General features: G+C 40.2%; 1 protein-coding gene across 3 annotated transcripts in view; it reads left to right on the forward strand.

Moving 5' to 3' along the window:
* The window catches only part of TRAF3IP1 (TRAF3 interacting protein 1), a 153,601-nt gene that overhangs the window by 96,152 nt on the left and 30,003 nt on the right, over positions 1–27,446 (forward strand). For 2 of the 3 annotated variants that reach the window (XM_081338874.1, XM_081338875.1), the window contains exons 11-12: positions 13,542–13,656; positions 16,165–16,201. In XM_081338874.1, the coding sequence (XP_081195000.1) occupies positions 13,542–13,656; positions 16,165–16,201 (152 nt within the window). Of the gene's footprint in view, positions 1–13,541; positions 13,657–16,164; positions 16,202–16,573; positions 16,762–27,446 lie in introns of those variants that run through there. The other variant, XM_081338876.1, reaches the window with a different exon arrangement.

Here is a 27,446-nt window from a genome sequence, read left to right on the forward strand (position 1 = left end):
GATTATAGCCATTTTTGTATAGGTATCAATTCTGCAAACATTGGATGTTTTTGCTTTGACAATATAAAGAGGCAGCCTTTTCCTTTAAATAGTTTTTCTTTTTGAATTAGGTGAAGCTGTGGGGAGGAGGAAGAATGTTTCCCCCAGTTGTTTTTAATAATATAAGAAATGACACGTTACAGAACGGAAGAAAAGCTTTGCCCTTCAAACTGATTGAAGAACGTGATTGATGGCGGCTAATTTGAGGAGGGAATTGCGCCAGATATTAGGTGCTGAAGGGAGGGGAATTCAGATCTTGGGATTCCACCATGCTGTGCCAATGCTTTGTTTTCACTATTACAGACTTTTTAGGATAAATAATGCCCGAAAGTTCTTTGAAGTGTTTCATTAGTCAGAACATGACATCATGCCAAGATCTACTTTCTTTTCAAACTATCTGGAGTCCTGAACTCCAGCCACTGCCTTTAGGCTTGAGAGGAGCTGGCAAAGATTCAGGGAAGATTTCATCAAATGAAATAGCTTGAAGCCAGCATTTCAGCAGCAGTTGCTCCCCTGTGGAGGCAGGAAGAGAGACAGTGAGCAAGCTGAGGAGAAACTTTTTCAAGCCTCCCAGCTGGGGAGACCCACCAGGATATCTGCCACTGAAGATTCAGGTGAGTCAGTGGAAAGATTTGAAAAGCTAGAGATGAGAAGCAGAAATCAACTCCTGTTGAGAGAAGCCTCCAGCCCCACAGAGAGAGGGAATCCCAGTCTGAGGCCTTTGCAGCAATAGGGAGTTTGGCAGCCCCTGCAGGTGGACAATCAGCAACCTAAGAGCTTGCCACAGCTAATAGAGGCCTTGCAACAGCTTGGGGTAGTGCAGAAGCCAGGAGATCAGCAGCTGGTGGGAGGGCGACCCCAGCAAGGAGATTGGTCACCGCCCCCAAACGTACAGCAACCTTTGAGGGGCCCACAAATGAGGAAGATCCAGCAGCAATCCCCACCCATTCAGCAACCACTGGGGCCTACAGCAGCAGAGGGCACCACAATTCTATGTTAACCAGCAGCAGAAAGTTCATCAATAGCCCCCACCCAGGCAGCTGTCTTTGGGAGACCCAAAGACAGGCAGCTGTCTTTGGGAGACCCAAAGACAGGGGGCGTGGCCACAGCCCCTAAACGTGCAATTCCTGGCCATGCAGCAGGAGTCAGGATGGGATCAGCAGAAACTGGAAGTGCAGCAGTCACAGTGGTGAGTCCAGCAGCCAGTATTGATCCATCTTTCAGAACAAACTTCAATGGGAACCCAGAGAAGATGACGTTTGTTTTTTAACCAAGTGCGCTCTCATTTGAACTGCTGTGCCTACCTCTATCCAGACTCAGCTGCTATGGTACATGTGATTGCATCCAGTCTAGAGGGAGAGACATCTGAATGGCTGAATAATTTATACAATGAGGAGGACCCCCACTTCTTCCTCCTAGGACTGAGAGAAAGATTTTAGGACCCATCCATTGCCCTCAAAACAGAAAAACAAATCCATAAGATAAAGCAAGCCGGCCAGCCTGTCCAGAAGTATGTATGAGAGTTTCGCAAGATAGCTGGTCGGATAGAGAAGTGGCCTGAGCAGTCCAAGTCCATCACTTCAGGGAAGGGTTGGATGATCACCTGTCTCAGGCCTGCATCTATCGAGCGGTACCTGATCAGCTGCAAGCATGGTACCAGGCGGCGGTAAAACTAGACATTCAGCTTCTCTGGTATAAGAAACCTTTCCCACCTGAAGCCAAGCCAAGGCCAGAGCAACCCAAACAGCAACCACCACCCCAAGGAGCTGCAGCTGCTGAAAGAGCCAGGCCACCTGCAGCCCCGCCAATCAAGTGCTTCCGATGTGGATAGCAGGAACATTGAGCAGCAAACTGTCCAGTCCCCTACCCACAACAACAGAGCAGACTGTGGCCAGCAGCGAGAAAGAAACCTGCCCAGCGGCTAACGAGAGAGAAATCCACTCGGATCACGCAGGAACCTGTTGCCCAGGTCACACCCCCCACACGGGAGGACGCTGGGCCTCAGGCTGGATCTGTCCCCGCTCTACCCTCTTTAGACAGCGATGACGAAGGAGACACATACCATCTTTCTCACTGCCTGCCAAGCTCATAATCCCTAAGTCAGGTACGCAGGTAGATTTAAAGGTGCTAGTTGATTCTGGATGCTTTCAATGCATCGTTAGCTTGCCATTTGCCATGAAACTGGGCATATGAGCAAAACTGCTTTCCAAACCTGTGAGGTTCGAGCAAGTCGATGGCTCCCTGATGAGAGGGACTTTAGTCACGCAATTAATGCAGCCCCTACGCCTAGAAATAGGCGAGCACTGGAAGGTTATTCGCTTCCTAGTGGCCCCCAAAATGACTAAGGCTGTGATCCTAGGATTAGCCTGGTAGGACAAATAGAAGCCGTTTATCTGGTGGGAGAAAGGAATGAGAACTGTGAGACTACCTATAGGGCCTAAACCTCCCACTGATTCAACAGATGTGGCAGGACAATTTAGGCCACCAACTGAACAAGCGCACATGGCTGCCTCAATGCCACCAGGCGAACCAACCATCCCCATTAAGTACCGGGACCTGGTGGGGGCATTTAGTGAGAAAGAATGCAACACCCTGCCCCCTCACAGACCCAATGATTTTTCTATCGAACTGTTGCCAGGAGGCAAACTCCCACGACCAAGGATGTACGCTATGTCCCCACTCAAAATGGAGGAGATGCAAGGATACATGGATAAAAAACTAGCGACGGGGTTCATGGAGCGAGCCAAGTCTACTGTGGGAGCCCTTGTGTTGTTCAAAGAAAAAAAAAAGATGGTTCTCCTCATCTCTGTGTAGACTATAAAGGGCTGAATGTGGAGAACAAATACCTCCCCCCTCCTGAAAGACTTGTTAACCCACCTAGCTAAGGGGAGTATTTTCACAAAATTGGACCTAAGAGAGGCATACTACCAAGTGAGAATAAAAGAGGGAGATGAGTGGAAAACGGCCTTCAATTGCCCCTTGGGAAGCTACCAATTCAAAGTCATGCCATTAGGACTGCAGGGGGCCCCATACGTATTCATGAAGCTGATTAATGAGCTCCATGATCACTTATACAAAGATGTTCTGGTGTATCTTGATGACATCTTGATATACAGCACAAATATGACTGATCATATAAAGTTAGTGAGAGAAGTGTTAAAGAAACTATTGAAGGCCAAGTTACATGCCAAATTGTCGAAATGTGAATTTCACCAACCCGATTAGATTATCTTGGCTAAAGAATTTCCAGTGAAGGCATAGAAATGGACCCAGCCAAAATGAGAACTATAATTGAATGGCAGCCCCCAAAGACTCTCAAACAGCTTCAGAACCTTTTAGGTTTCACTAACTTTTATCACCAATTAATCCCCAATTAATCTAGCTATGTGAAGGCTGACCAACTCATCAAAATGTTTCATGAAAGCAATCCCAACAAACCAAGAGATAATCCCTGACATATGCTTTTGTTTACATTACAGGATCTATCCTTTTTGTAAGGGGTCGGATGTCAACACTGCAAACATTGGATGTTTTTGCTCTGACAATATAAGAGGCAGCCTTTTTCTTTAAACTGTTTGCTCTGAATAAAATGAAGCTGGGGCGAGGAGAATAGATCTGTCTCTCATCAAGCCCATGTTTGATGGAGATCCAGATAAATTACCTTTCTTCTTGAATCAGGTGTGGGCTCACCTGAATCGCTATGCTCCTGTGTACCCTGATGATTCCATGATGGAGAAGGAACTTCAGCTGAACACGTGCAGCTATCAGCACCCTATGACAGTGATGATGGTGATGACTACCGGATGGCACGTTGGCCCATCCCACCTTTCGCCATTGCCAAATTTATGGTACCAAAGACTGGGGCACAGACTGACTTGAACGTCGTAATAGTCTTTGGTTGCACAAGGTCCTTGATCAGTCTCCACACTATGCTAAAGCTGTGAACCCGTGCCAAGCTGTTGCTCACAGCAGTGAAATTCAACCAGACAGATGGCTCCTTAATGGGGGGTTCCCCTGCAACACATGTCACTGAACCTACCTGTTTAGGGATGGAGCAACATTGGGAGATCATCTGTTTTGTGGTCATCCCCAAAATGACTGAGACTGTGATTCTGGGATTAGCGTGGTTTGATAAGTGGTGCCCCACCATTTGGTGGGAGAACCGGGTGAAAACCTTGAGGCTAGCAACAGGGCCCCTTCCACCTTCCAAGACCAGCCAGATCAAGAGGATAACAGACCCTGAGGGAGGGAGGGATTTTTTTTTATTTTTTTATTACATTTATATCCCGCCCTTCTCCGAAGACTCAGGGCGGTTTACAAGCTTAGCAGTATTGATTAAGTTTCTAAGATCCACCACAGATTGAACATCCAGGATTCAACTCATTCTGATGGAATACCGGGATCTAGCAAGAGCTCTTAGCGAAGAGGATTGTGACATACTTCCCCCCTCACCAAACTACCAATTGTGTTATTGAGATACTGCTAGGGGCCAAACTTCCAAAGTCTAAGATGTATTCCATGACACCCAGAGAAATGTATGAATTGAGGGATTCCCTAGACAAGAACCTAGGGGTTTCATTGAACCAACCATATCATGAGTGGCCGATTCAGTGTTGTTTAAGGAGAAGAAAGATGGGTCTTTGAGGTTATGTGTGGATTTTGAAGGACTGAACACAGCATGGAGAATATGTACCCCCTCCCTTTGATGGACATGTTAGCCCACCTCGCAAGGGGGGAAATCTTTACCAATCTGGATTTAAGAGAGGCTTATTATCGAGTGAGAATCAGAGAGGGGGATGAGTGGAAGACTGCGCTTCCCCCCTAGGAAGTTTCCAGTTTAAAGTGATGCCTTTTGGCCTTCAAGGGGCTCATGCAGCTGCATATTCATGCAGCTGATCAATCAAGTGCTGCATGATCACCTCTACAAGGGCATCTTAGTCTATCTTGATGTCACCCTCATTTACACAGAAACCATGGAGGAGCACATAAAATTGGTCCGGGAGGTGCTAAGGAGGCTTTTAAAGGCAAACCTCTATGCTAAACTATCTATCTCTATCTGGAGAACTGGCAAGTTTGAAAATAAATAGAGATAAGACTAAATATTAACAAAAAACCTAACAAACAGAAAACTTAGAAAAAGACAAACCTAAAAATATTTTAAAAATTAAATATATAGGAATTCACCTAACAGCAAGATGTATAACATTAAAAGAAGATAACTATGAAAGATTGTTGTAACAAATAAAACTGGACTTGGAAAAGTGGAAAAATCTTCAACTGTCACTGTTAGAAAGAATAGCTACAGTTAAAATGAATATTTTACCGAAAGTACTCTTCCTATTTCAAACGATCCCTGTAAAACTGGGAAAGGTTTTCTTTGATGACCTAAATGCAGCAATATTGAGATTTATCTGGCAAGGGAAGAAAGCACAAATTAAAGTGAAAATGTTACAAGAAGCTAAAAATAGTGGAGGGTTTGGACTCCCGAACTGGAGACTATATTACCAAGCAGCCATTTTACCATGGCTTAAAGAATGGATTACGTTAAGAAATAAAAGAATATTGTAGCTAGAGGGGCATGACCTACAAATTGGTTGGCATGTCTTTCTATGGTACGAGAAAAGTAAAATACATAGATACTTCCAAAATCACTTTATAAGAAATGTACTTCTTTTAGAATGGGAAAAAATAAAGCAGAAAATCTATATTAAACTACCTAAGTGGCTTTCAACAATGCAAGCTTTTGCTTACCCAAATTTAATTAACTGACAAAGTCGTTACCTATAAAGATATTCTAGATAAGGAAGGAAAATTGAAATATAGACAAGACTTACATTGACAAGGTATTGACCTAGCATGGTGGCCATATTTACCAATTCAAACAAGATATAGAAAAGATGCAAAGACAATGGGATTTTATAAAGAACAGACAGAACTTGATCAAATATAACTAAAAACAGACGAAAACCTGATTAAGAAACTTTACAGATTTCTGCTAAACTTGAAGATGGAAGAACAAGTAAAAGATACAATGATAACGTGGGCAAAAAACTTTGGATATTCTATAGATTTGGAAGACTGGCAAAAATTATGGGATAGAAATATTAAATTGACTAAAGCAGTTTCATATAAAGAAAATTTGTATAAAATGTTTTATAAATGGCATATGACACCAGTAACATTAGCTAAAATGTTTCAAAATACTTCAAATAATTGCTGGAAATGTAAACAAAGGCCAGGTACCTATTACCATATCTGGTGGGTATGCCCTAAAGTGAAACAGTTCTGGCTTAAGATACATACATGGTTGGAAAAGATGACTAAAATACAGGTTGAATTAAAACCAGAACTGTTTCTATTAGGAATATTAGGAGCTAAGTATGAGAAGGAGAATGAGTATCTAATATTGCATGTATTGAGAGCAACGAGAATAGCATTTGCCCAATACTGGAAAAATGAAAACCTACAAACTGAGGAGATTTTAATCAAGAAAATTTTAGAATGTGCAGGAATGGACAAATTAACTTTAGAGATTAAAGAGAAAGAGGATTCAATTTATTTTAAAACATGGGATAAATTTTACCAATGGCTAGGAAAACAAACTAGCAAGAAATGAATGTGATATGTTATTTTAAATATATATTAGTAAGGAGAATGATATGTATTGACTAACTGATACTGTATATGATTATCATTTAGCATATATATTATAGCTATTTACTGTTCTATTGTTGTTGTTAGCTGCGAAGTCGTGTCTGACCCATCGCGACCCTATGGACAACGTTCCTCCAGGCCTTCCTGTCCTCTACCATCTTCTGGGGTCCAATTAAGCTCACGCCTACTGCTTCAGTGACTCCATCCAGCCACCTCATTCTCTGTCGTACTGTTATATTAATTAGTTTTAATTGAACATATGTACCCAGACAATAGTCTGTTTGCTAAAGCTTGAAAATGTTATTGGGGGGCAACCCCAATGTTGTTCCCAACCCCGTTCCTACCCTAATCCCAATCCTAACCCCATCCCAAATCCTGATCCTTACTCTGGTCATTTCCTCTTTCTAACCCTATAAAATTGAATAAAAACTCTTATAAAAAATAAAAATAACAATTTAGAGGCACTAAAAACCCCATGGAAGTTATCTCCGAAACAGTTCTGATGGGCACAATACTTCAACCGTTTTAACTTTACCTTGAAGTACATTCTGGGGGGAAGGAACTGGCTGATGCACTCTCCAGAATGCCCCAGTACAAAAGCTGCCATGAAGAAGTGATTAACGCAATTATTCCCTTACTGCAAAAGGCCTTTCAATAATCCCTAGGGATCAATTACAGGTTCAGTTTTGTGAGTCTGACAGCCGCTTAACTCAGAGACTCAAAGACAAATTGAAGACAGACCCCTGTTTCAGTGATAACAGACAACTGTTGACTTATCGAGATGGACTAGCATGGAAGTGGTCTAAATTGTATGTCCCTTGACTCCAAGCCCTCCAGCAGACCCATGATGATAAACAAGCTGGCCACTTTGGGTTCCTGAAAATTGTACATTTAGTGAGATGGCAATTCTGGTGGCCAGGGATGAAGAAAGTTATGTGAAAAGTTGTGCAACTTGTGTTGCCATGAAAAAATGACCTGGAAAACCACCTGGGCTATTGCAGCAAATGGCAGACACTTCCCACACCTTGGAAGAACTAGCACCTGGATTTTATTGAGAGCAATGGAAATACTGTTATTTGGACTGACATAGACCTTTTTTAAAACAGGCTCACTTCATTGCTTGTTCAGGACTCCCTTCTTCCCAGAAGCTTGCCAAGCTATTTTTGAGGTATATTTACCAGCTCCAAGGAGTGCCCTAAAGGATTATATTGGACAGAGGAGTCCAATTCACCACCAAGTTCTGGAGTGAGTTTGTAAAACTGATTGGATCGTTCCAGGGACTCTCCTCCACCTTTCATCCGAGCACAAATGGATTGGCTGAACGTATGAATACAATGGTGGAACAGAACCTTAGATGCTATGTCAACTATCAACAGACTAATTGGGCAGATCTCCTGCCTTTTGTGAAGTAGCTTACAATAATACAGTTCATAGTAGCACTGGTCTAATCCCATTTAAGATAGCGACTGGCAGGGAATTTGTTCCTATCCCTCAGGAACCCCCCTCATCACAGACTTTAAATCAATGAGTGACATCCTTTACAAAGTGCTTGGGTAAACTTTAAGCGAGCCTTGTCCCAAGCTGCTAAAGTATACAAGGAGCAAGCCGACAAGTAGTGATCTCCCCAGAGACCATTTCATGTAGGAGAGAAAGTCTACCTATCTACTAAATATCTGAAGTTGAAGCTGCCCAGTAAGAAATTGGGACCTAAATTCCTTGGTCCTTTTCCCATAGTCAAAATTATTAATCCTGTCACAATTGAATTAAAACTCCCACAGCTGTTAGGAAAAGTTCACCCCATTTTCCTCTCCAATTTGTTAAAGCCGGTCTCAGAATCCACATTGAGACCGATTCTGAAAAAAGCTCCAGGGCCCATTATGGTGGAGGGTGAGACTCATTATGAAATAAAATGCAATCTTGATTCTAGATTGTATAAAGGGAAATTGCAGTATTTAGTGCAGAAGAAGGGGTATCCTTTATCGGAAGCTACTTGGGTGAAGAGACGGGATATAAAAGCAAAGAGATTGATACGGAAGTTCTATGATAAACATCCTCAAAAGCCTAGAGGGGATCCTTAACTTGTGCTTCTGTTTTCTTTGCAGGATTTCTTTCTTTTTAGGGGGGTCTGACTGTAAACTCTGCAACGAACCTGGCTGCAGCCATTTTTTTCCATTTTGGGTTTCCACAAGAAGGGGAGGGGGGAAAGGTATTTCTGGTAGTCTAAACAACTAAGCAACTCTTGTGGGAACCAAGGTCATTCCCCTGCCAGAGGACAGGAGGATTGTTGAGTTAGAAAAGCCCGCCAAGGAATTCTATTGGGCAGCATGACTAGAGGGGTGGGAATTGTTACATTTTTTTACTTTGATTCTTGGGGGGGGGAGGTTTAGATCTGGTTTCACTTTTGAACATGCCAATATTTTGTATCCAATAAACATGTTCTTTGAGGAATTTTCTTGCCTCAGAGTTCTGATTTGTTTGGTCTTATTGATCAGAACCATGACATGTAGATGTTCCATTGAGGATTACCCATCAAGTGTGGTTAGTCAGCCAGGTGCGAACCCAACTGGACATGGTATTATCTATCCCACATTGTTCTATCTTACCAAGAAGTAAGCTGCAGTTTACTTTGCCAAATGCCTTACTGAAGTCTAAATAAAGAATGTCCACAGCATTTTCTTTAACTATGAGTTTAGTCACTTTGTCAAAGAAGGCAATAAGGTTAGTTTGCATATTTTTTTTATAAATTCATGTTGGCTTCTAGTAAATGTCTTGTTCATTTCTAGGTGCTGACAAATGCAATGCTTGATTATCTTTTTCAAGATCTTTCCAGGTATTGATGTCAGGCTGCTTAGTATATAGTTTCCAGGATCCACTTTTTCTCTCTTTTTGTAGATTGGAACCACGTTAGGTCTTTTCCAGTTCTTTGGTATTTCCCCAGCGCTCCAGGAGCTTTGAAAGATTTTGTTCAGTGGTTCTGAAATAACATCTGCCAACTCCTTCAGAACCCTGGGTTGTAGTCCATCTGATCCTGGCTATTTGAACCCATCTAGAATGAATAGGTGTTCTCTTATCATTTTCTTGTCTATTTTGATTTACATTCCTATTCTGTCTTAGTTTTAGTTTAAAGCCCTTTAGATAAGCTGAGCCAGTTATTTTCCTAACACATTCTTCTGAGTTCTTGTGAGATGCAACCCATCCCCTGCCAGAAGACCTTCTGTAAGTAATGTGCACTGTGTTTTTGGAATCCAAAGTCCTCTTGACTGTACTATCCCGTAACCCAGTGGTTTACTTCTGAAATCCCTTGTTCCCTCATTGAATACTGATTTTCTGTTGGAAGTACAGATGAAAATACCACCTGTGCTCCTAACTCTTCGGCTAATCGTGTCGAGCTGCTATAGTCTCTTAATATTGTTTTCAGGGTTTGTCATATTCTTCATTTATTTATTAATGGGATTTATATCCCGCCCTATCTCCTGAGGGACTCAGGGCGGCTAACAACAACAAAACTTAAAGGTCTCTGTACAGTAAATTAAAAATAAAATTTGAAATAAATTAAAATAAATTAAAGAATAGAGTTAGAATTGTAAATATAATTAAAATCCCTGTCAGTCTAGGTCAGCCAGGTGGAAAAGGAGTGTTTTGAGGCCGCGGCGAAAGGACTGGAGATCTTGGGCCATCCGAAGCTCAGGGGGGAGCTGGTTCCACAGGGCTGGCGCTCCCACAGAGAAGGCTCTTCCCCTGGGGGTCGCAAGCCGACATTGTCTAACCGACGGTACCCATATGAAAGAGGAGAAAGGGATAATAATCTGTAGGCTTGATCATTTTAATAAGCTTCTCAGCCACATCTTTGCTCTTTGCTTGTAGGAGATAACATACCTTCCTAGACTGGTTGTCTGCTCTACAAATTCCTGGTTCCATTCCTCTGAGAAGTGAATCTCCTATCCCTAACACACACCTCTTGTTTTCCTTGGGGAATATTGGACTACTTTTCTTCCTGTCAATGGAACACTTGCTGATGTCCCTTCTCCAGATGTCTGCATGCTTTCTTCCAGCAGGAAGATATGAAATCAATTATTCAGTTGCAATGGGTCTGGACTGGACTTGATAGCAGGGACATTGTTCTTGGGTGTTTTTTTTCTATGAGACATTTGCCATTGGTCTATCTAAAGCAGGGGTGTCAAACTCAATTTCATTGAGGGCCGCATCAGCATTGCAGTTGCCCTCAGGGGGCCGGGCGGATGTGGCCAGGGTGGGCGTGGCCTAATGGGTGGGCGTGGCTAGAGTGCATATGGCCTACTGGGTGGGCGTGGCCAGCTCTACATCGTTCGCATGGCTGTCCCTCTAGCCCCCCCTCCCCTTTTGGGCAACAAAGTTGTTACCTAGGTTGGTCAGGAACCTATTCGATTTCTCACTTGGTGCAGAATTAGTCTTCCAGTTGATCTTAGGGTAACTGAAGTCTCCCATTACTATTGTAGTGTGTTTCCTACATATATTTGTTAATTGGTTAGTAAAAAGTACATCTATCTTTTCTGTTTGGTTGGGTGGCCTGTAGTATATACCTATGGCAATGTCATTCTTTTTTTCTTTTATATAGTTCCATATGCATTCTAGGAGATTTTAATCTTTGATCTTACGCATTTCTGTAGCAATATAGTGGTCTTTTACATATAGTGCACCTCCTCTTTTATGTGGTCTAGGTTTTTTTGAATAGTTTGTATCCTTTTTTCAGTATGTTCCAGTCATGGGTTTCATCCCACCAAGTTTCAGTAATTCCAAATATATCATATCTACCTTCATATATTAATGATACAATGATACATGATACAATTAATGAATTGTATCATGCATGATACAATGTCATTTCATGCTTTTCACATTTTCAACATTGACTAAAAGTACCTTTATACATGTTGGATAATTTCTCTGGTGTCATGTATCAACAGTGCATCATTTTATAAAAGTTCTCAAATTATAATTCAACATAAATTTTAAACATATTCTTTCCTTTTGATTCATCTGTATGTTATAACCAAAATTCTTAGCCCATTTTATCATGCATGCTAATTCTTTTTCTTCCTTTTCAGATTTCAACAAATATATAATATATACAAATTTATAAGTTATCATGATGTGTACAAAATTCACTTTCAAATTCCAGTTGCCTTATTATCTATAGTAAATCTTTCTTTTAATTGTGCATACGAAAACTAATGAAAACTATCCTATTAAAATTCTTGGATAACCATTTGTCCAGAATGGTATAAGGTGTCCTGCTTGAGCAAGGAATTGGACTAGAAGACGTCCAAGTTCCCTTCTAATCCTGTTATTCTAGGTTTTAAATCCCATTGTTGAAGACTTTTAATTCTTGCTCTTTAAAAGCACTTGGAAGTTGTAGCTAGTTCAGAATGTTATGAGTTATGCTAAATGTTATACCCAGCAGACAGTTATGGGAATACCTTTGTTCATCCATATAACTGCAAGGAGTTTATATAGCCGCCCATCTCCACAAAGGCAACTCTGGGCAGCATACAAAAGATAAAATAGTCAATAAAATACAAATAAAAACCTAAAGAGTCACAGTAATAAATATCATAAATATACTAACCATAGGTGAAGGAAGGATAAAAATAGACCCCTCAGTATTATAATTCATAAAGTAGTAAGTTCTACTTTTATTAATACTTTTCTGTATCCATCTTTATATGTCAGGACCCACCCCAATCCACATCTTAGGAAAGAAGAACTCTTGGAGACAGGATTGTCCAAGCAGGAACTTTTACTGAAACATGATTGACAGTGGATAATCTAGACAGGATCTGGAAACTGTGTCACTGATTGATACTTTTAAAGTGTCCCTGAGTAAAAACCCCTCCCCTCAGTCCATTTGGTCAGTCCCGGATCAATTAAGGTTCAGGTGTCAAAACCTTCCATGGGAAAAGAGAACTTCCATGCATTTACAACATTTGCTTCTTCCCCTTCAAATTCCAATCGGAGATACAAACCAGAATTTCTCCCCCCCCCTTTCTTTGTTCTTCTCAGTTCAAAGGTTCTTTCCCTAGTCTTTGATGTTGGCCTCCAGGCAGGCTGAATAAACAACCTTGCATCTAATGGATAGGGATGGCCAATTAACATCTTCTCTTCTCCTCCTTGGGAATGGCAGAATCCAGTAAGGGGTGAGATTTAGGGTTGCACAGATAGGGGTTTAGGAATGGAATATAAATGGATTCTGACAGTATATTTGTAATTAGTTTTATCAACTGTGACTTGTTAAGTTTGAATCTGTCAGAAACATAGTAATTTCTATAATTTTTATTTATAACATTACAAGAATACTACCAGCTTCATGATGACAGATGAAAAATCAATTGCATGAGTCTAGGGCTGCTGGCATTTCACTGACATCCACTTGCACAAGGCTGGTAGAATGCTACCATATCCAGTGTAGTAGCAGACAGAAGGTTCAGAAACAATGAAAATAAGTGCTTGGATTCAGTTTTTTGGAGTGGAGTCCAGTCTGGCTCATTCATATATGACAATTATAATCAGTAAAATAGAAATAATTTACAAATTATATTCTACTGCAAAGAAAATATAGTTTAACTCAGCTACTTCAGGGATACAGATATTCCTTTATTCCACTTTGCCAGATGTTCTTAAATAGGGGGGAAATGAGAATAAAATAGTATGTTTTGAATTTCCCTTAAATTTCCATTTTAGGAGATTGCATTCTTGAATTTTACTATTTTTTAGAAACAGTCTGATTTTGAAAGAAAGCTTTATTTTCTGCCTTAAAAATGACTATGACAACTTAATATCTGAATTATTGCTCTGTCCTTATTTTCTTATAGAAATGGCAGTGCCAAGATAGTATCAAATGTTATTATAGATAAAGAAGAAGAAGAGGACGACCAGTTTATAGTGAAAGCAGAACAGCAACTACCTGAAATAACAGAACTGAAAATGGTTAGTTTATGTGCTTTCTCATTTAAATATGAAAACATTGATGTGTTGTCAACTGTTCTGCTTTCATTTTCTTTGTGGAATTTCAGTAGGTTACTTTCCACTTTACGACTAACTCTTGAATGCTCAAAACTACAGATAGAGACATTTTCTAATTTTGGTTCATCTAAAATAGATTTTCAGTTATCTTTAGAATGGTGCATATACCTAATCTTAAGAACTTAGAGCAGGAAAATATGGATGTTATATTCTGTCCCCAATGTACAAGGGAACCCATTAATACCCTAATAGGTTCATCGATGTATATATGAAGAGTTCTAACTAGGACAAAACTGGTCATATACTACCTCCTAGGATCGATGTAAATAAAATTTTTCACTTACTGACAAATATAAGAAAAATATTAGGCTGGTTTGTCCTCAGAATTTGATGGATATCTGAAATCAGTGGAAGATCTTCTTGCTGACACTTCAGTATTTAGTTCTGTGTGAAAATGATCTGTTCTCCCATTAAGTTCTAAAACTAGATAAAGAGAATCCAATTAAAAATGAGTCAAAACATACTTGTTCATTTATTTTTTGAGGCAAATGATCCAAAGTTATGATTTGTGTGTGACAAAAGTATATGAACTTCTAGGATTATCACTTCAGTGGAAAGGGAAAATAAAGTCATCAATGTTTCATGAATGGGATGATAATCAGGTGTGAGTATGACAACAAAATATTTAAAAAACATTACCTGGAGAAACACCTTTCTCATATGTTAAGATGCCTGCCAATTGTTACAATCATCCTCACAGATATTTTTTTCCTGGATGCTGCTCTCCACAGTGATGTGGAGGACAGCTACATACAAAGCTTCCTCCATAGTAGAGTTTGCTGTACAGAATGCCTAATATCCTCACTACCTGATATCATCACTAAAGCCTACTACTTCCAATAGAGTTTCAATGTGAAGAAAAGCAAAGTTTTACATTTAGGCAGGAAAAATCAAAGGTACAGGTACAGATTGGGTAAGACCTGGCTTAAAAACAGTAACTGTGAGAGGGACCTTGGAGTCCTAGTGTACGATCACTTAACCATGAGCCAGCAGTGTGCAGCAGCAACCAAAAAAGCTAATACAATCCTGGGTTGTATAAACATAGGTATAGAATCAAGATCACGTGAGGTATTAGTACCACTTTATAAAACCCTAGTAAGACCACACCTGGAATATGGTGACCAATTTTGGTCACCATATCACAAAAAAGATGTTGAGAGTTTGGAAAAAAATCAGAGAAGAGTAACTAAAATGATCAGAGGCCTGGAGACTAAAACATACAAAGAACGGCTGCAGGACTTGGGCTTGGCTAGTCTAAAAAAAAGAAGAAGAAATGGGGGAGAAATGATAGCAGTATTACAGTATTTGAGGGCCTGCCACAAAGAAGAGGGGGGGTCTTTTTATTCAACAAAGCACCAGAGGGCAGGATAAGAAACAATGGTTGGAAACTGATCAAAGAGAGAAACAACCTGGAATTAAGCAGAAACTTCCTGATAGTGAGGACAATCAACCAGTGGAATAGCTTGCCCCCAGAAATCATGGGCGCTCCATCACTGGAGATTTTTAACAAGAGGCTAGACAGTCACTTGTCTGAGAAGTTCTTCTGCTTGAGCAGGGAGCTGGACTAGAAGACCTTCAAAGTCCCTCCCAGCTTTATTCTATTCTAAGCTATTCAATAGATTTGTTTTATTAATCAATAATTCTTTATTCAGATATTACTGACTTAATTTATTATCAAATTATATGAGCTTTATTATTTCCTTAGTTTCTGTTATTTTGTTTTTATTTCTGTTTTTGTTGGTATATAAATACCATAGAAAATTATGTATGAAAAATGAAAAGAATCTGCACGTATATGTACATATGAGCCCACCAGGCTCAAGGTTGACTCAGCCTTCCATCCTTCCGAGGTAGGTAAAATGAGGACCCAGATTGTTGGGGGCAATTAAGCTGACTTTGTAATAATGCCGCTTGGGGGGTGTATGAAAGCCCTAATAAGCAGGCATATACATAGAATGAAGGCTACTGCTAAGCTTGTAAGCCGCCCTGAGTCTTCGGAGAAGGGCGGGATATAAATGGAATTAAAATAAAATAAAATAAAATAAAATTGTTATTTATGGAACAGAAGGTAAAGTGATTTACCACACATTCTTAAAATATGCTATAAAAGATTTATAGTGAGGAGTTAGGGAAAGTTATTTTCTGCAGTTACATAATTTTGGATTTTACCTGTTGAATGTACTCATTGAACCTTTAACAATTTGGACACCTCTTAGCAGCCAAAAACATGAATAATTCTATCAAATCTTGTTAGAATATGATGATGTTTATTATATTCTTAGGGTAAGAGAAATATAGTTCCAAGTATTACTCCTTTTTAAGTATCAACTATTAAAACACTGCAATCTATTGATCACATTAATATGAACCTTCTTTCTGTAATTCAGAAACCTTTCTGTTTATCTAATTTAGGAGGCAACAGTAGATCTTGAAGAAGATGAGAAACATGGTAAGTGTTTTGTTCAATAATATTTTCCTGTATGTGTTCATTTTCACTCATCCATCATATAGCTAAATTTCAGAAAACAGAACTGGCTTAGTTGAAAGTCATATTTTCTTTATCTCTGCCTTTTCCTACTTTCAATAAAGTTCTTTAGATATTTAGATTTTTTTCACCACTTCCCATTATTTAATATACTACTTGATCCAGGTTTTCTTTATTTGTTAACGACTTCCTTTCATTGCACCCTAGTAAAATAATTATTTCCATGGTTTCTATGGATTACATTTCATATTTGCATCTGTACAGAGCATACTTTAGCTAAACCAAAAGGTAGTAACCCTCTTCCTACATAATTGTAATCCAATTTCAATTCAACAGACAAACTTATCAACAAATTAAATGTATGCCTAAGGATCATCACTTTCAGGAGAGATTGTAATGCAACATCTGGAATCAATAGTAATTCCACAAATACAACCCAAAATATGGATCATATATGTAGACGACACCATCACTATAATAAAAAAGAACCAATTAGAAAACACTCATAAAACCATCAGCAACAAGAAGAAAAAAACAACTCACTACCCTTCCTGGATATCCTGATCTGCAGGGACTGTAATGGCAAATTGGAAACACAAGGGTACCAAAAAGTCATCCACACTTATCAAGTATTCCACTATCAAGGTAATAACCTAACCCCAATCAATCAGAATAGAGCTGGAAGGGACCTTGAAGGTCTTCTAGTCCAATCCCTGCTCAAGCAGGAGATCTTAATACCATTTCAGACAGGTGGCTGTCCAGTCTCTTCTTAAAAACCTCCACAACTGCTGAAGGCAAGCTGTTGCATTGGTTAATTGTCCTCACTGTTAGGAAATTTCTCATCCATTGTTCCTTGTCTTGCCTTCTGGTGTTTTGGAAAATAAGTTGACCCTCTATTCTTTATGGCAGCTGCTCAAATACTAGAATACTGATATCATGTCACCCCTAGTCCTTCTTTTCTCTAGACTAGCCATACCCAGTTCCTGCAACCATTCTACATAGGTTTTAGTCTCCAGGCCTTTAATCATCCTAGTTGCTCTTCTCTGTACTTTTTCCAAACTCAGAAACCTTTTTGTAATATGGTGATCAAAACTGGGTGCAGTATTCCAGGTGTGTTCTTAGGTTTTATAAAGCGGTACTAATACTTCATGTGATTTTGATTCTATGCCTCTTTTTATACAATCAAGGATCGTATTAGCATTTTTGCCTGCTGCTGCACACTACTGGTTCATATTTAAGTGATCATCCACTAACACTCCAAGATCTCTCTCACAGTTACTGTTTTTGAGCCAGGTTTTGCCTAATCTGTACTTTTACCTTTGGTTTTTCCTGCCTAAGTGTAAAACCTTGCTTTTCTCCACATTCAGTCTTGTTGGATAAGGCCCAAGTCTGTCAAGATCTTTTTTGGATCCTGACCTTCTCTTCTGAGGTGTTGGCTACTCCTTGTAGCTTACTGTCATCTGCAAATTTGATGACATCTAAGTCATTTATGAAGATATTGAAGAGTACTGGGCCTAAGACAGAGCCTTGTGATACCCCACTGCTTACTTCCCACCATGTAGATGTAGTACCATTAAGAACTACCTGTTGAGTACGGTTTGTCAGCCAGTTACAAATCCATCTGGTGCTATTGCTGTCTATCCCACATTTTTCTAGCTTACTAAGAAATAGGTTGTGGTCTACTTTGTTGAATGCTTTACTGAAATCAGTGTCCACAGCATTTCGCTGGTCTACTAATTTAGTCACTTTGTCAAAGAATGAAATAAGATTGGTTTGGCATGATCTGTTTTTAACAAACCTGAGCTAGCTTCTGTTGTTGATATTCTGCCTATGTTATGTGTCCCTCTTTCCATTTTTTGCAGTTGTCCTTTTTGTCTTTCAATTTATCAAAGAAATCTTTGTGCAGCCATGCTAGTTTTTTCTTGCATTTCTTGTTTTTCTTTTTCAATGGTATCACGTTGGACTGGGCTTTTATGATCATATTTTTCTGAGTTTCCCACACTTCTATTCCCCTTTAGGATTTTCATCCATGGAATTTTTCCTAGGCTCTCTCTGATTTAGTTAAAATCAGTTATTTTAAATTTGAGACACTGGTTAGATTATGTTCTATTGCTTGTGTTTGCACTATATTCAATCCCAATATGATGTGTCTACTCTCACCCAAGGTTCTGGCAGTTTCAACTCCCTCTATCACTTCTCTATTAGTAAAAATTAAGACCAGTATAGTATAGTTCCCTCCTCTAACTTTTGGATGACAAAATTGTCAGCTAGGCTGGTCAGGAACCTGTTTGATCTCCCACTTGATGCAGAGTTGGTCTCTCAGTTTATATCATGGTGGTTAAAGTCTCCCATTACTATTGTGGTATGTTTCCTACATACATTTGTTAATTGATTTGCAAAAAGTTCATCTATTTCTTCTGCTTGGTTGGATGGCGTGTAGTGTACGCCTATAGCAGACATGTCAAACACAAGGCCTGGGGGCCGGATGCAGCCCGCGAAGTGGTTTCTTGTGGCCCACGAAGCCATCCTGGAAACAGTGAGGGAACGGCCCCCACTGCCTTGGCCCTGGCCCAGAGACCCTCCTTCTGCCAGAGACCCTCATATCTGTCCCACTCCTACCCAGGCCCCCATAGACACCCTTGATGCGAACGATGTAGAGATGGCCATGCCCATCCAGTAGGCCATAAGCACTCTGGGCACGCCCACCCAGTAGGCCACGCCCACCCTGGCCATACCCACCCGGCCTCTTGAGGGCAACCGCAATGCTGATGCGGCCCTCAATGACATTGAATTTGACACCCCTGGCCTATAGCAATGTCATTCTTTTTTCTTGTTATATTGACTCATGCATTTTAGGAGATTTTCATCCTTTGTTTTGGGCATTTCTTTCTTTTGAATAGTTGTATCCTTCTATCAGTACATTCTAGTCATGTGTTTCATCCCACCAAGTTTCGGTAATGGCAACTATATCATTTCTACCTTTCTGTATAGTACTTCAAGTTTACCCTGTTTGTTCCCTTAATTTTGAGCGTTAGTGTAAAGGTATTTGAGTCCTTTATGGGTCTTGGGAATGTTTTTTGTATCTCCTATTTTATAACTTGGTTTTCCATCCTTCCCATCCTACCTCATTATGGGTTTTTTTCTTCTTCTTTCTCTTACTACCTCCTTATATGATTGGTTACCTAGTGGCTTTTGCTTGGAATTAGGTTCTAAAGGTTGTGAAAGTTGGCCTCTCCCCCCCTCAATTTTAGGTTAAAGCCCTTTTGATAAGATGAGCCAGTTGTTTTCCGAATATATTCTTTCCAGTACTTGTGAGGTGCAATCCATCCCTTGCCAGGAACTCTTCATGTAGGTACTACAGACCGTGGTCTAAGAAATCAAAGTTCTCTTGACAACACCAGTTTTTAAGCCAGTGGTTCATTTCTAAAATCCTTTCCTCCCTCATTGGAAGTTGGCCTTTTGTTGGAAGTATAGATGAAAAGACCACTTGTGCTCCTAATTCTTTAACTTTCTTCCCTAGCTGTTTGAAATCTCTTATTGTTTTCAGATTCATTGTTGTATCATTGGTCCCCACAAGAGAAGCTGTATAAGAATAGGGATTCAGACGAGCACAAACACACTGCAACAATCCTGAACAGTAGAAAAATGAAACAAAATATCAGCATCTTCCAACAAAATGAATATCCATCCAAAAGTGCTTGACCACTCAGTCCAGTATAATACAATCAACACACGCTGTATAAAAAATAACATTGCCATACATCAAAAACATTTCAGAAATAAACAGAATATTACAACTACATGGAATCAGCATGGCACATAAACCAGCTAAAGCCCTCCAAAACATACTAAGTAAACCAAAAGATCCAGCAGCCCCAGAAGAAAAAAATAAGCATTTATCTACAATATAATGTAAAGACCTGCCCCAGCTGGTACCACTTTTGACTCCATTGAATTGAATCAAAAGAACTTTTATTGAGAGAAAATGAATACAGTAAAGTTGGGCAAAATCTGAGAGCCTCGCACAAGCTTAAAGTAATTCTTCCATTTCCCCAAACCCATCCCCTCAACCAGTCCACCAGCAGACAAAATGATGCTACAAGGTTTTCTTTTAAGAACGCTAAGGTGCTAGGCAGATAACAGGGTACCCTCAGGGCATGACAGCCTTGAAGCTAGGTTGGAACCAGCTGGGAGAAAGTCTGTGCTCTGTCTCTGAAAACAATCCCTCTCCCTAATTCCAAAAAGCAAAAGCATATGAAAGACGGCAGCAAACATTCCTTCCCTCTCCCCCATCTCCACAGAATGGCAGGACACACTGGTGGACCTGACATGCTGCCCCTCTGGACAGAGATATCAGTCCTGCAGAACAAAACATAACAAACAGGGAGAAAGAAAACAGTTACAAATAGAAAGAGGTCATTTAGGTTTGTCAGGATATTGATTGTGGAAACATTTGAGAAGTCTACGAGCCCTAACGTGGCAGTGGTCAACCCATTTTGTTCTGGTGTCACGGAAATCTTCTCAGGCTACTAAATATTGAAGGTTTCCTCTATGTCTATGGGAATTTAACATATTCTGGACTTCAAAATGCTGTTCCCCCTCTTATCATTAATGGCTCAGGTGATTGTGGAAGCTGAGGCCTAAGGGGAGAGATGACTTCGGATTTTAACAAATTGCAATGAAAAACAGGGTGGACTCACCGGAACAACTTAGCCAGATCTAACTCCACGGTCACTGGTTGATGATGCATTTTATGGGGAAAGGGCCAATATACTTCCATCCATTTCTTTGATGGTTGCAGTGATTACAGATAATGGGTAGAAAGGTAGACTCCTTTCTTGTCGGCTTGTTTTTGCAGGCTTCCTGTGCATCCACTAGGGAGTTTTTCACCACAAGCCACATATTACTTAGTTGAGAAACACGCTCTTTTAAAGAGGGAATAGGGGTCATTTGGCAGTAGCTCAGGCATCAGGTTAAACTCTTGCTCTGTAGCCACTCTGAACAGAGTAAACATGTGCTGCTATAAACCAAATTATTGTAAGCTCTCTCTGCGAAAGGCAATAAATCACTCAAATTATCCTGTTCATAGTTAATGTAACACCTGAGGTACTGTTTCTATATGGTGTTTGCACGTTCACATCGCCCATTAGTTTGGGGGTGATGACTAGAGGTAAGGCCCTGATTAGTCCCTAGCAAGTCCAGAAATGCTCACCAAAACTTTGAAGTGAATTGCACCCTCCCATCAGAAATGATGCACTGGGGTGTTCCATGTAGTCAGAAATTATGCAAAAACATTTTAGCTGGTACCTGTGCTGAGGGGATCTTTTGGCATGGGACAAAATTCACTTGTTCAGAGGACAGGTAAGTTATCACCCATATAACTATATTCCCTGGATTTTCAGGGAGTTCCACTATGAAGTCCATGGAGATCTTTTTCCATGTTGCCAACAGCTCCACCACTGTTTGAAGGAATCCTGGGGTTTTCCTTTACTGCTGCTTGGCCAAGGAGCAAATGGGGCAGCTAACCACATAGCTTTCAATGTCTTTCTTTAAGGATGGCCACCAAAACTGCCTTTTAATTAAGTGTAAAGTCTTTTCAAAGCCAAAATGTCCAGCAGTTTTGGAGTCATGACTTTCCCCCCAAAACCATCAGTTTCTGACTCTCAGGCACATACACCCTAGCTCCCTCTGAACCTAGTACGTCTTGAAATGAGCACTGATTTTCATGACTTTGAAATCATTTGTCATCCTACAGCATGGTTTTGAAGGCTGCAGTGATTTTATTATTGATCTGTTGCTTCTCCTTTGTTCGTGCTTGTGTAGTCACCTGAGTGGCCAACTGGTAAGATGGGATTAGTGGCTTGACTGTGTTTGATTTGGGACAATTGTATTGAAGTATACATGACAGGGCATCAGCTAGGGCAGGGGTCCCCAACCCCAAGTCCGTGGATCAGCACTGATCCACAGCATGCCAGCAAATGGGCCACACAAACAAGCAAAGTTCCATCCTCAGGATGCAGGCAATATTCAAAACCACACCCCCTCTGGTCCACAGAAAAACCTTTCCCCATGGCACCATTCCTTGGTGCCCAAAAGGTTGGAGACTTCTGAGCTAGGGCTTTCTCTCCCCCCCCCCCCCCAAGAAGATAGTGTTAAGTCAAACTGATTGAAGTATTGTGCCCATCAGACTTGCTGGTGCAACAATTTCCTTGGGGGTTTTAGTGCCTCCAGGTTTTTAATGATCAGTCCATACTTCAAAAGGCATTTTGCTGCCTTTGAGGAAGTGCCCACTGTACCATGTGAGCTTCTTTCTCACATATTGCCCACCTTTGCTTAGACAGTTTCTGGGAGGTGTAAGTGCAGGGTTGCAACTGGCTGCATTCATTTTTCTGAAGCAACACAGTGGTATTGGCTTGGATGACAAAAGGTGCGTTCAGGTCAGGAGGCTTCAAAACAGGTTCAACTGCAAACTGTTTGAGCTTCTCAAATGCCACCTGACATTCCAAAGACCATTTCAGGGGTTGGCTTGGCTTTGGTTTATCCTCTCCTTTTGTCTTTTTTTTTTACAAATTTTATTGATTTTCTAATATAACATTCACATATTTGAAAAGCAACGTGGTGGCTAGGTGGTAATCATTCAATTACATACATATATCATTAATACAGATTTCAAACTACTACCGTAAACATTTCCTCTCTCTTCCCCTTAATATATACTGTCCATATGTAAATTAAAACAATTCTTTTTCTATCAATCACATAAAACATAACTTTCTTACATATATCAATAGTTTTTAGTTTATATATATATTCTAATTGTTTTAACATATAATCTTTTAAACAATCAATGATCTAATACATTTTTTCAATTTTAATTTCCACTATTTAAATTTAACATTTGATATTTATCATTCCCAAGATTTTGAATACTCCCAATTCCTCTATCAACATTCCTCACAAAATCTAATATTCAGAATACACATCTATTTAACTTCTCACTTTAGATATCGACAAATTAATAAAACAATATGATATCCTTATTTTCTGCTAATTTTTGAATTTCTTAAATTATTAATCAAAATTTCTTTTTATTTCAATATTTAATACTTCCTCTCTCTTTCTCTTTGTATCTGCTATCTCATGTTTGAACTAATAATTTTTGTTTTTAACATTCCATATAGACCTGTTATTACTTTGATCAATAGGTTTTTAGCTTATCAGTATCCAATTCACCTTTACATGACCTTTATACACAAATTTCTTTGTTTATACACAAGTCAATATTCAAATTTAGCTATTAGTATTTATGCTACTAAGTTTTAATGACCAAAAACCTTTCTTTATCTCAATTCATAGAAATGTCTTATATTCAACATACACGTCTTATCTATTTAAATATATTCTATTTTAAATTTTCATAAGACGGTCAAAACTCCATTCTTCTTCAGTCTTATTCTACCTTTTTTTCTTTGCCAAGTCATTTTCCATGTCCTTGTTTTTGGCTCATCAAACCAATCATCTTGTATTGTCATATATGTTATTTGGCGTTGACAAAACCATCCGGTCACCATGTTTTTGAGACGACTAGTAGATCTGACAGGTTGTCTCTTTATTTTTCTATATCGATGTGGTTGTTCTGAATTGGTTATCTTCTCTTCCAACTGTTCTTTTTCTGGATCCTCCAATTCCTTCTGATTTACATAGGAAACATTTTCCTTTTTTCCATATTATCAGTGTCTTTTCTGGATTTTCAAATGTCGGTATTTGTTGAGCAATTAATTCTTCTGTCATGGTATTTAAATGTTCCACTTTTTCTATTGTATTTTGTATAGATTGTTCTTTAGTTGTGGTCAAAGTTTAGGCTTTCATATCTGGGCTGTCTTTTTGTTCTTTTCTTTAGCCTCTTAATTCTTCATGGGCTGTGATGAGAGTTTGAATAATTGTTTTCAACATTAAAAGAATTTGTTGATCTTTATCCATCAGGAAATTCTGTTCCTGATCTTCTTCCATATGGGTATTTTAGACTTTATGCTTTACAATTAGGAAATCCAAAAGAAATAAAACTTTTTTTTTCTGAATAGGAAGCACAGCAGAGCTTTTCACAGCTGTTGTTTCAAAATTTTCAAGGTTGCAAATGTCTTATCTGTTTTCTGGGCTATCGGCCAAGCCCCTGAAGAATAACAGATTGAGATACCAGGTTTGACCACACGGTGTTGCCTTTACCCTTTACAGTTTCCCTTTGAGTCCCAATATTTTTTTTAATCTTTTTAGTTTTTCTTCTTGTTTGTAAGAAAAAACACACGTTTTCAACAGAAATAGATAGCAAAAAATAAAGAGTAAAATATCTTACAGTCCACAAGCTTTAGGAAATAAAATTCCAATTGGGATCTAGTTATTTTTTCAACATTTTAAACTCCCCTGTGTAGTCAGTCGCCGCTCTTTCTAGAGGGAGGGTTACACAGGGGGGAAAAGGCTTAGCAGCTTATACAGGTACAGAAAGTAAATCTCACCCAGTCTCTTCCGCGCTGTTTTAAGGTTGCATAGTGGAAAATGTCCGCAGCCTAGGGAAAAGCCATATTTTTATGGCAGGTCCTTTCATCCTCCGGTTTGGAGGGATTGCCAGCTCTAATGGGGCAGTTGCTGCTCTCCCGTGATTCAGTGAGAGCTCCTCCTTGCTGGTTGCCTCTTCAGGGTGACTTTCAGCCCTTTTCAGGGCCCCCCAGAAATGCGAAACTGAAAGGGGGAGAGGGAGCAAGTCTCCCATCCATCCATGGCGGCTGCGCAGCAAACCGGAAATCCCCTCTCCTTTTGTCTTTAACAGGTTAGTGATATGCAGTGCTATTTGACCAAACAATGAGATAAATTTCCTATAAAAGTTCATGAAACCCAGGAAGCCCTGCAATTGCTTCCTGGTTTGAGGGGGAGACCAATTAAGCACCGGTTAGATTTTTTTTGGGTCCATCTCAATTCCCTTGTGCAAGATGCCATAACCCAACTAGTCTATTTTACTTTGATGAAACTTGCACTTGGACAGCTTGACGTAAGTTGGACCATAAGAAAGGCTGAGTGCCAAAGAATTGAGGCCTTTAAACTATGGAGCTGGAGAAGACTCCTGTGAGTCCCCTGGACTGCAAGGCGATCAAACTGGTCAGTCCTAGAGGAGATCAACCCTGACTGCTCTTTAGAAGGCCAGATCCTGAAGTTGAAACTCAAATACTTTGGCCACCTAATGAGAAGGAAGGACTCACTGGAGAAGAGCCTAATGCTGGAAAAGATTGAGGGCAATAGAAAAAGGGGACGACAGAGAATGAGGTGGCTGGATGGAGTCACTGAAGCAGTAGGTGTGAGCTTAAATGGATTCCAGAAGATGGTAGAGGACAGGAAGGCCTGGAGGAACATTGTCCATGGGGTCGCGATGGGTCAGACACGACTTTGCAACTAACAACAAGCTTAATGTACAGCTTAGCAGCCCTCAACGTTTTGAGCACTGCCCTCACAAGTTTCATATGCTAAGCTTTCATTTCAGTGTAAATTAAAATGTCCTCTAAATACACCAACATCTGTTTGGACAAATGTTTGTATAAGACTTAGTTAATTAGCTACATAAACATGGCAAGGGCCCCTGAAGGCCAAAAGAGAGCACTTTTGAACTGGAAGCATCCTATTTGGCAGTTGAAAGCAGTTTTCCATTTATCTCCCTCCTTGATTCTCACAAGCTAGTAGTCTTCTTGCAAATCCGGCTTAGTGAAAATTCTGCCCTTAGCCAGGCAGGGGGTAGACGTCCACACAAACATTGTTAAGCTGCCTATAGCCCACACATAGATGAAGCGTCCTATCCTTTTCATGGAACAGGACGGGCATGGCCACCCTTGGTCGGGCCAGCTGGATGAAACTGCAGGCAAGTTTCTTTTTCAGTGAACAGATGTAGCTCATCTCCCAGGGTCATCGAGTATAATTTTGGTTTAGGCAGCTTGGCTCCACACAAGATCTCTATAGTAGAGTCCATCAAGCAGTGAGTGGGGAGCTCATCCAACCTCTTCTCACTAAACACCTCTTTCAGGTTGCAATACTCCTTGGAAGGTGACTCAGTCCAGAGGGTCGGAAGCTTAGCTCTATGGGAATCGTTACTGGGCCACTTACTAGGGAGTTGTCATGAGAGAGAGGGTCAGTTAGTCCTTGGTCATCATTTGGCAGGGTCGGAGTTCTCTTGCCTCTTTTTGCGGATGGGTGAATTCGACAACTTCAACTTCAACTTCCAGTGAGGTCTCCCAAACTCTCTGCAGCGCCTTAGTAGTTTCCCCCCCCCCAAGCCCTGGGTGGTCTTTTTGGCAGGACAGCTGGTTTTGCACTCTGCTGTCCAGTGCCCTTCCTGGCAGCACTTAAAACAAGCGGTGAAGCCTAGTTGTGGGTTCTGCAGTTTCGTGGTCTCTCTTTTCTCTGGAGGTAACATCTTCCATGGCAGGGGCATATGATACTTATTGTGCATCTGGTTGATCTTCACCTCAGCCAGGATGTTGCATGCATGGAGGGTCATGGGGCTCTCCTCAAGATGCAGGCTTTGTACAGGCATTATTCAACTCATCCTTGAACAGCTGATGAGGATATCATCTGGCCAGTCATTCAGTCAGCATGCCAGATCACAGAATTCCTCTGTGTATTCCGCAATCACTCTGCAGCCCTGACACATGGTTTTGATGTTGTTCCTCACTTTAAAGTCAGCTAGGTAGTCCTCGAATTGCTGTCATGAAACGATTGAAGTTCCTCAGCTTCGGTGCATTCACGTTGTGAAGTGTCACCATCCAGCATGCTGCGGCCCCCTCCAATGCTCTGCATCTTAGTGCCTTCAGAGGGAATCTCCAGCCCATACTCTTGAATATATCCCAGGACATGGGCTAGGAAAAATTTCAACTGTTAGGGATACCCATCAAAACTTTACACTGAGGAGGATTCCAGTGTTTTGCCCTTGCTTGGCTAGTTCCGCTAGATAAATGAATATTTATCCTTTTTATAAGGTTTTATAAAACACTCTTGCATTAATTTTTTTATCAAAGTATTTCCCATTTTAGATGCCCCTGAAAACTGCATTTTAATGTATCAGTATTATCAGATTACAAACATGATTATTAACACACTTTCTATATAATACATATACAATTTTATATATTTAAATATCAGTAGCACAAATAATTAAATGACTGGTGAAAATCAA

Source organism: Vipera berus (assembly GCF_964194415.1).
Source record: "Vipera berus genome assembly, chromosome: 1".
NCBI lineage: Eukaryota > Metazoa > Chordata > Lepidosauria > Squamata > Viperidae > Vipera > Vipera berus.